Raw genomic sequence first — 10,060 nt, forward strand, 5'->3', positions numbered from 1 at the left:
GCACAACACAAAACAAGAGGTGGGGGACACACTGACCCTCAGATAACCAGCTGGTGGGAAAGACCCACCAAAGAAAGACCCAACAAGAACCAAAAACCAAAGACATACACAGAGCCAACATAAACCACAGACCAAGATCAGTAAGATCAGGAGATCAAGGAGACTGTACCACTGAATCTCACAGGTATTCTATCATGGAAGTTTACACCAAAACCCCAGGGGGTCAGAGCAGAGCAACTTAAGAAGCAGAGGCTAACAGGAAGTGTCTCACAAGCAATAGGAAGACAAAGAAACAATCCACAATGAAAGGAAAGGGGGAAGTCTCAGAAACAATGCAAAATGAAAAAAAGGCAAGTCAAGTATCAGACAATGAGTTCAAAGAATTGGTTATAAAGAAGCTTCATGAACTCACACAGAATTACCAAAAAACTACAGGGAAACTACAAAGAACTCACTGCAAACTATATCAAAATGAAACAGGAAATAGAAACTATCAACAAGGGCCAAGAGGAAATGAAGAATACAATTTTGGAACTGAAGAACATAGTAGAAAGAATCAAAAGCAGGCTCAGTGAAGCAGAGGATCAGATCAGTGAACTGGAGGACAAGGCAGAAAAAAACACTCAGAATGAGCAAGAAAAGGAAAAGAGGCTCAGAAAGAATGAAGAGGGGTTAAGGGAAATGCAGGCCAACATGAAAGGTAATAATATCCATATAATAGGGATACCAGGAGAAGAAGAAGAGCAAGGAATAGAAAACTTGCTTGAAAAAGTAATGATGGAAAATTTCCCTAATTTCATGAGACAAAAAGTCACACGAATCTAGGAATCACAGAGAGTCCCAATCAAGAGGAAACCAAGGAGGCCCACTTCAAGATACATCATAATTAAAATGGCAAAATTCCAAGACAAAGAAAGAATCCTAAAGGCAGCAAAGGGAGAAAAAGGAAGTAACATAAAAGGGAGCCCCGATAAGGCTAGCAACTGACTTCTCAATGGAAACGCTCCAAGCCAGAAGAGAATGGCAAAAAATATTCCAAGTAATGAGAACCAGAGGCCTGCAACCAAGACTACTTTACCCAGCAAGACTCTCAATCAAGATAGAAGGCCCAATAAAGAGTTTCCCAGACAAAAGAAGTCTAAAAGAATACACCTCCACCAAACCAACTCTGCAAGAGATGCTAAAGAGGCTGCTGTAAGGAAAGGAAGGAAAAGAGAGAGAGAGAGAGAAAAACACAAGTACAAAAAATCTGCAATGAATAGGTACCTATCAATAATAACCTTAAACGTAAGTGGATTAAATGTTCGAATCAAAAGACATGGAATAGCAGAATGGATAAGAAAGCAAGACCCACACATATGCTGCATAAAAGAGCCCCACCTCAGAACAAAAGACCTACACAGACTGAAAGTGAAGGGCTGGAAACAAGTTTTCCAAGCAAATGGGCAAGAAAAAAAAGGAGGGGTAGCAATACTCATATCAGACAAAATAGACTTCCAAAGAAGGGCCATAAAGAGAGACCCAGAAGGTCGCTTCATAATACTCAAAGGAAGAATCCACCAAGAAGACATAAACATTGTAAATATATATGCACCCAACATAGGAGCACCCAAATACATAAAGAAAATCCTGGAGGACTTCAAGAAACATATTGACAGCAACACAATTATACTGGGGGACTTTAACACCCCACTGTCAAAGATGGACAGATCTTCCCCCCAAAATATGAAAAAAGATATTGTGGCATTGAACAATACCCTAGATGAAATGGACTTAACTGATATATATAGAGTCTTTCATCCCAAAGAAGGAAAATACACATTCTTTTCAAATGTACATGGAATATTTTCAAAGATAGACCACATGATAGGACACAAAACAAGCCTCAACAATTTCAAGAAAATTGAAATCATATCCAGCATTTTCTCTGACCACAAGGGACTCAAACTAGAAATACATCTCAAGGAAAAAACCCGAAACACTCAAAATCATGGAGATTGAATGGCATGCTATTAAACAATAAATGGGTGAAAAATGAAATTAGGGAAGAAATCAAAATGTTTCTGGAAATAAATGAAAATGAACTCACAACAACCCAAAACCTATGGAACACAGCAAAGGCAATTCTGAGAGGAAAGTTCATAGCGATACAGGCCTATCTAAAAAAGATAGAATCATTTCACATAAACAACCTAACCGTAGACCTACAAGAACTCGAGGAACTACAACAAAGACAACCCAGAGCAAGTACAAGGATGGAAATAAACAAGATCAGAGCAGAATTAAATGACATAGGGACTAAAAGCACAATTATAAGGATCAACAAATCCAGGAGCTGGTTTTTTGAAAAGATAAACAAAATCGACAAGCCTTTAAGCAGGCTCATCAAGAAAAAAAGGGAGAGGACCCAAATAAACACAATCAGAAATTAAATAGGAGAGACTACAACTGATACCACTGAAATACAAAGGAATTGTAAGAAATTTCTTATGAAGAAATTACTACGCAGAACTGTATGTCAAGAAATGTGAAAACCTATACAAAATGTGTCGGGGGGCTTTAACGCAGTCCCCCAGGTTCCGCCACGGCCGAAGAAAAAGACTACCAAGACATGATCTGCTTGGGGAGGAAAGGTGGCCGTTTTTCTCAGGGGGAGAAGGGCCCCGAGCCTCTCTCTCCAGGGGCTTTTATTAGGTTCATTCGCATAGGAATACAGACAAAGCTCATTGATCATTGTCAGTCAGTAAGGGTTAAACAATACAAGATTTACAGAGAACTCTGAGGGCTTATTCTGAGTTACAGCCAATTAGTTAGAGGGCCATAAAACTTTAGGCGCCAGACTCATCTCAGTTCTGGACCCTTATCTCTTAAACTGAGGGTACAAATTAAGTAGGTTTCCCAGGAATGTATGTATTTTTGTTAGGCCTGATTCCCCAGGGAATCTGCCCCTCCCAGAACAGGACTGCACTGCCCTCTGTTATTGCTTCAGGCTTAAGTCAGGCAAGGGAAGTAAGGCAGCCAAGAGATTAGGAGACTTCTTGCAGACAGAATGAGGACTCAGGCTATTTCAAAGCCGAGGGGCGAGGGTCCATCACCCCCTTTTTCCACAGCCCCCCGAGTCCTTCCCTGCAGGCCTCTTTCGTGACCAGAACCTGTCTTAGGTTGATCCCCCCTTGAGGATTCTTACCCGTCATTGGCTAACTGGCCAAGCTCAGGGCCAAGCAGGGTGAAGTGGGCAGAAGTGGTACACCTGCCAGGGAGACAAGCTTTGTCTCCTTAGTGGCTTATGGTCCCAACTCTGACTCAGCCTTAAGCATGAGGGGTTACAGCCTCTGAAACCAGGCAGTGCGGTTCCCAACATCTCCCCCTTTTTTGTTTGTGAAATCAGTTGTAGTTGTTAAGCCTGTGAAACCTACCATTTGCTGTTTCCGATCACGATCTCGAGAAAACAACCTCCAAATACATCGTAAGGCACAAATAAGGATTAAGACAAAGACGCACACAAGGGCTGCCATGACCCAAACTTGTAAATTCAGTCTATCAAACCAGTTCTTAGGGTTCAGCCATTGTAGATTGTCGTGGAGGGTCTGGAACACTTTCTGTTCAGTTAAGCATTTGATGTCACCGAGTTGCTGGTGGAGCTCAAGCTGGAGCTGATCATTTTGTCCTTTGAGATTGGTAGAGAACGCGCCCTGCAGGCGATGACGAATATCTGCCCAGGAATGCTGACTGGAATTCCACCTTAATGGAGTAACACAGAGTTTAGAAAAACCAGGATCACGAGTAAATTGTTGCCTTAGTGCAAGAGCATCTTGCCGCTCTCCAAGCTAGACAATAGCAGATTCTGAGGCAGAGAGCCGAGTAAGAATTTCCTGATCAATCTGGCTCTGTTGGATCATTTGCTGAGTAACATTAGTGAGAAGAACATCAACCGCATGCGCGGTCTGAATGGATTCAGTAAGGGCTACAGACGCAGTAGTCGCAGCTCCAATTATTACAATAGCAGAAACTATGGAGGCAATAAGCATGCCTATAAACCGGCGGGTCCTGACACGGGCAAGGGCCTTGTTGAGAGCACTTATTCCTCCTGGATCGGCCCACTCCCGAGTAAGATTAACAGGAACCCAGGCCTGAGCCTGTTGACGAATGACAAATATGGTGGTAAAATTTAATTGAGTGACATTTGCACGGGTTAAGCAGCTAGTATATATAGTGCCAGGGGTAGTAATAAGAGTATATACAGTAGCAGTCTCGTTATACATAAGTTGAGGTGTACCAGGGACAGCTACAAACAGATAAGGATGAGAAGTACATACAGTAACCCAAGTACAATTAATATTCCAAATGTTAAAGTAACCAAAGGCATCATCTCCCCTTTGGATGAGCTGAAATTGTCCTGTCTGACGGTCAATAAAGGGGAGCCCCATCTTCCAAGTAGAAGTATGCCATGGGCTGGTATGATTGAGATTTTTTATTCTGAGAATAGGGGCTCCTGCTCCTCCACCATGCCAACTAAGTTTGTTATATATTTAGAAGGGCGTTGGGTTCTCTATTATCGAACCTGTTATGGCATATACTTTCTATTTAGCTCCCCAGTTTTCTGCTACTAAACGGGTATTAGTGATACTGATTAATGATGGTGCTTGATCACGACAGAGCTTCCAAGTGAGTGGTTTGGTTGATCCACCATCTATTTGACATAAAGGAAAATTGGGTGGTTTGGTACTTTTCCCTGGCCTTTCTCCTTTAAATCCTATTGCTCCAACTAAGGAAAGAGTTACTGCAGGCAAAGACTGTTGAACAGTATAATTAGTCATTGCATAAGCATACCACTTAGACATAATAGGTAAACAGAGGGTATTGGTTAACACGGAAAAGCAAGCAGGTAAATGGTTAGAGACATATACAGTGCCTTCTGGAGCAAACAGCCAATGATGTTTTTCCTCTAGTGGTCCATCTGGGGGGAGCCAGGTGCCTCCAGTCCACTCAGTGTCGTTACTAGACAAAGGAGGCTCAGGATTCCACCAAGTATGGAGCTTAAACATAGGTGGGTCTATAACATGGCTCCAATATATATGATTAGCTTCAGAGGCTAAGCCTATCCCTCCAAGGCACGTGAGCAGGCCCAAGATTAGGGCCACCTTGGTGAGGTTAGAAGAACCAACTGACAAATAAGCTAAGACTCTTAATTGCTGGGCATACTGTTCTGCCCTTGTATTGAGAGTTTTTAGGTCACCCCAAATTACTCCCTGAAGTTGATCTAGGGAGTTGCTCCTCTGAGTCTGTGTCTTCTGGTGGCGACATTCTTCCACCTTGGTCCTCGGGGACATCTGTTCCATCTGTCCCAGCTGTAAAATCCTGAGGAACGGCCACATCTGTTGTCGGGGCGGGTCTGTTATGATATGGCTTCACTCTCTTCACTGCCAGCTCTAAAGATCCTTCTGGAGAGTAAACACAAGCATACCCTCTTCCCCAAGTTAATAGTTCAACTGCGCCTTTCTATCTTCCTTCCCCTAATGGGTCTTTGTATAAGACCAAAGGGTGTGGGCCTGCAGGCCTGTTTTGCACAAAGTGTTTGTCTATGGGTGACTTTAAATTATCATCACAATTCAAAAAATTGTACGTATGTATGGCTAGCATGGTTAAATTCCTGGAGGATATTTCCTGACTCCCCCTTTTTTGTTTGTTTAATAATGTCTTAAAAGTCTGGTGAACTCTTTCAACAATTGTCTGGCCCATAGGGTTATAGGGGATACCTGTTTTATGCCGAATTCCCCATTTTTCTAAGAAAGCCTGAGTGGCTTGTGCAATATATCCTGGGCTATTATCAGTCTTGATTTCTTGTGGACGGCCTAGGCTGTCTCTGCAAGCTGCAATGAGTTTGAGCGAGTTAATTACCTTATTGTTCTCAGGACCAGGTAGTTTCTAGGTCTAAAATTTGCTGTGTTTCAAAGACTTAGATGCTTATTATTCCTTTTATTTCCTTTCTATTTCTACTTCCCCTCTTCAGCTATTTACTCTAATGTACTTTCTTTCTATGCCAAATGAGAATCTGGTATCTATCTTTTTCCTTTATGCTTCTTACCCTCTTCCTTTATGATCCTATACTTTCCTTTCTTAATTCCGTCCTTACAGACTATCTATAACTCACTTGAACTTTCTATAGCACACATAATCCATATAACATTCTAAAATAAGCATAACAAGTCTTTTAAAACTTAAGTATGATTACATTACCAAGTGTTTGACTTAAGGAGTATATTATGAATGAAGAAGGGGATAGTGAGTACTATCTGTTTGCCAAATTATTCGAGGTTGCAACCCTCTAGGGTTAATCCTAAGAGTAGGGGGCGCTTTTGCAAGTGCTTGACAATCTGGACATATTAGGCTAGTAGGCGTCCCCAGCGTGGGGAAGCAAAAAAGTCTGACAGGTAATCGCCTGTTTACCCTAGTGAGCTACCTGGAAGAAAGGTATTGGTTACTGAGAAGGCAAATCTCTTGCGGTCCCTTTCTGCTAGGGGAATGATAAAGAAACAGTCCCTTAACTTTTTCCTATTACTTTTCCTGTTTAGTTCTAAGGGCCTGATTTTCTGATTCTCGCCCTGCTGGGAGGGCTCCTTTTGGCTTTAAGGCCTTAAATTTTAGCTTCCCGGTTTTCAATGGGAAGGAGGCTCTAAGTGGCTGCTGAAAAAATAGCCTCAGTTTTAAAAGTGCCTCTCCTTTCTTTGTAAAAGTCCAAGGCGGGGCTTGACCCCCCCGACCCTAGGATTGAGGGTCCTGTGCTCTACCGACTGAGCTAGTCTGGCCACCTGGGTGAAGACCTGGAATTCTAACCTCTAGACCCTGTGCAAAAGATGGTGGCGGCTGCGGCAGTGGCAGCGGTGGCACCACGGGGGCGCGCATCCCCGGTGCAGCACGGCGCGCGCGCTACTCGGCCTTGGGCCTTGGTGCAAGCTGGCGCGGGGGTGGACGCGCTCGGCGGTGGTGCAGAGCCCCGCAGGAAAGCCGGGGTCAGAGCTGGGCCAGTGCGCGCGAAGAAAAAAGCGGTTTCGCGCCAAGGGCCTTATGTGACTTAACTAACTGTTTCCTCCGGGAGAATAGCCAGTTCTTCCCTAAGGAAATGATCAGTGTTTACAGGTACCGAGTTAAAAATTGGTGCTTATCTTCCGCGGAGAAGGGCTAGCTCTCCCCGGGAGATCGCACTCCTATATTTCATTTTTATAATAAAAGGTCATGGCTCCGGCATAAACAAGAAGGATTCTTAATATTTCTTTGAATACATCACACACCCTATTGATTGAGGAGATCACGGCCCTAAATATTAAGGGGCATAGGCAAGATATATGGTCGAATTTAGACCAGCATTCCTTTGCCTAATGCCTGCCTTTGCCTAATGCCTGCCTCTGCCACAGCAGGGACAATCCCCCTGGAGAAGCTTGTTATTCCCTTTTTTAAGGTGGCCTAATAGTCTTTGGGCAGTTGACCAGGCATTCCACAATTGTAACATCTGGGATCTCCCTTAATTGTAGTAGCCCAGAGGGAAGCCTTAGAATCTTTGCCTAACCTGTTCCTAAATAACTAAGTCTAAAGATCCCTTACTAGGGAGACATTCAGCAGCCTTAAAAAGCTGCTGAATTAACTTAAAACATTGCTCTTGTTCCTTAGAGAGCCCATTCCCCATGGTTGAGGATTTTTTTTTAACTTTTAAAGAAATTCCTTAACAATTAAAAGAACCTTTTCTGAAATTCCCCTGCCGCAAGTGCGGTGGTTACAAAACTCATATCGCTTTCAATCCATCTGCACCCTCAGACCCTGTTTCTTGCTAGGGAGGAGAGTGTAGTGGGTCGAAATGTGCTGTTGGTGAAACACAGTCAGGGCGGGTTACCCGATATTTTGGGTACCCAAACCCCGCTTATGGGTCTCGGTTTCTCTTCCCAGCCGTCTAAGTCAGCTGGGAGGGCTCGGAAGCGCTGGGTGACCAACCCTTATATCGCGCTCCCCCGGACGAGCCAAAAGTTAAATTACGTGAGATGGAATTCCCTATGAGGCCCCTGCACGTCTCAGGGATTCGACCCCAGACACCTCCGCGAGGCCCCCACTCACGTAGGGGCACCCCAGATCTCAAACCGGAGGGAGGAAGTGCCTCTTTTCTTCGCCCCTCAGCAAGAAGCTGAGACGCTCATAAATACCTCGCTAGGAAAGCTAATAAAAGGGAAAGTCTTTGCTTTCTCCTCCCAAGCCTAAACCTAGGCAGGGATCGTGCTGCAGGGGATGGGGCTGTGAATGCTTTTACAGTGTGCCTCTCATTGCCTGGACATTTGTTTCCGGCTGGCGGGAGACCTAGAGCCCTGTCCGGTTCCACATCCAGCTTATCCTAACACGGGAGTCTTTCTGCAGCAAGCGCCCTAGTGGCTTTTAAATGCTTGACCCGTGCCCGCAGATTTGCAGCATATGCTTGGGGGGAGAAAGCAAAACTCCTATTCTTGGAGGAGGGTGCAGGGGAGAGAAATGAGAAGAAAATCGCTCAAGGGGCGGCCTGCAGAAACCTTTCCTCTGATCTGTAACACGCCTGGGGGCCTTACCATGCGGTGCCCCTGTCCCTGGGGGGATGAAGCGCTAACTCCTGTCTTCTTAGGCGTGCTGTCCATGGCGATGGTGGCTCGAAGCCTCTGGTCCCTGTGCAGGTCCCGAAAATCCTCAGGTCCCTGGCCGGTGCCCCTGTCCCCTCTTCTGGGCTCCAGATGTCAGGGGGCTTTAACGCAGCCCCCCGGGTCCGCCATGGATGAAGCCGTGGCGATGGTGGCTGGAAGCCTCTGGTCCGTGCAGGTCCTGAAAGTCCCTGTTCCGGGCGCCAGATGTCGGGGGGCTTTAACGCAGTCCCCCAGGTTCCGCCACGGCCGAAGAAAAAGACTACCAAGACATGATCTGCTTGGGGAGGAAAGGTGGCCGTTTTTCTCAGGGGGAGAAGGGCCCCGAGCCTCTCTCTCCAGGGGCTTTTATTAGGTTCATTCGCATAGGAATACAGACAAAGCTCATTGATCATTGTCAGTCAGTAAGGGTTAAACAATACAAGATTTACAGAGAACTCTGAGGGCTTATTCTGAGTTACAGCCAATTAGTTAGAGGGCCATAAAACTTTAGGCGCCAGACTCATCTCAGTTCTGGACCCTTATCTCTTAAACTGAGGGTACAAATTAAGTAGGTTTCCCAGGAATGTATGTATTTTTGTTAGGCCTGATTCCCCAGGGAATCCGCCCCTCCCAGCACAGGACTGCACTGCCCTCTGTTATTGCTTCAGGCTTAAGTCAGGCAAGGGAAGTAAGGCAGCCAAGAGATTAGGAGACTTCTTGCAGACAGAATGAGGACTCAGGCTATTTCAAAGCCGAGGGGCGAGGGTCCATCACCCCCTTTTTCCACAGCCCCCCGAGTCCTTCCCTGCAGGCCTCTTTCGTGACCAGAACCTGTCTTAGGTTGATCCCCCCTTGAGGATTCTTACCCGTCATTGGCTAACTGGCCAAGCTCAGGGCCAAGCAGGGTGAAGTGGGCAGAAGTGGTACACCTGCCAGGGAGACAAGCTTTGTCTCCTTAGTGGCTTATGGTCCCAACTCTGACTCAGCCTGAACCATGAGGGGTTACAGCCTCTGAAACCAGGCAGTGCGGTTCCCAACAAAAATGGACAAATTTCTAGGAAAATATAAACTTCAAAAACTCAATAAAGAAGAAGCAGAAAGCCTGAACAGACCAACAACACCCGATGGAATTGAAACAGTAATCAAAAAGCTTCCAACATACAAAAGCCCTGGACCGGTTCACAGGAAAATTCTACAGAATATTTAAGGGAGAGATAAAACTCAACCTTCACAGATTATTTCAAAAAATTCAAGAAGATGGAAGACTCCCAAAATCGTTTAATGAAGCCAACATCATCCTAATCCCAAAACCAGATAAAGACATAACAAAGAAAGAAAACTGGCCAGAATCGCTAATGAACATAGATGCTAAAATTCTCAGCAAAATATTGGCAAACCACATCCAGCAATACATTAAAAAGATCATACGC

General features: G+C 44.9%; 1 protein-coding gene across 1 annotated transcript; it reads right to left on the reverse strand.

The window, feature by feature from the left end:
• Positions 1–3,240: 3,240 nt before the first annotated feature.
• On the reverse strand, positions 3,241–8,700 carry LOC128780003 (endogenous retrovirus group K member 24 Env polyprotein-like). The gene is made up of 3 exons (XM_053917467.2): positions 8,583–8,700; positions 5,237–5,358; positions 3,241–3,741 (listed from the first exon to the last, which is right to left on the reverse strand). The coding sequence occupies exons 1-3, from the start codon at positions 8,646–8,648 to the stop codon at positions 3,324–3,326; spliced, it is 606 nt and encodes a 201-aa protein (XP_053773442.1). The 5' UTR covers positions 8,649–8,700; the 3' UTR covers positions 3,241–3,323.
• Between the last annotated feature and the right edge of the window lie 1,360 nt (positions 8,701–10,060).

Source organism: Desmodus rotundus, chromosome X, assembly GCF_022682495.2.
Source record: "Desmodus rotundus isolate HL8 chromosome X, HLdesRot8A.1, whole genome shotgun sequence".
Taxonomy (NCBI): domain Eukaryota; kingdom Metazoa; phylum Chordata; class Mammalia; order Chiroptera; family Phyllostomidae; genus Desmodus; species Desmodus rotundus.

Bases quoted from the DNA above. Each gene is read 5' to 3' on its own strand.
- LOC128780003 (XM_053917467.2), bottom strand. From the start codon at position 8,648: ATGGACAGCACGCCTAAGAAGACAGGAGTTAGCGCTTCATCCCCCCAG. The intron at 5,359-8,582 runs GTAAGGCCCCCA...GCCGTTCCTCAG, and splicing joins AGGGACAGGGGCACCGCATG to GATTTTACAGCTGGGACAGA. The intron at 3,742-5,236 runs GTGACCTAAAAA...TACTCCATTAAG, and splicing joins ACTTCAGGGAGTAATTTGGG to GTGGAATTCCAGTCAGCATT.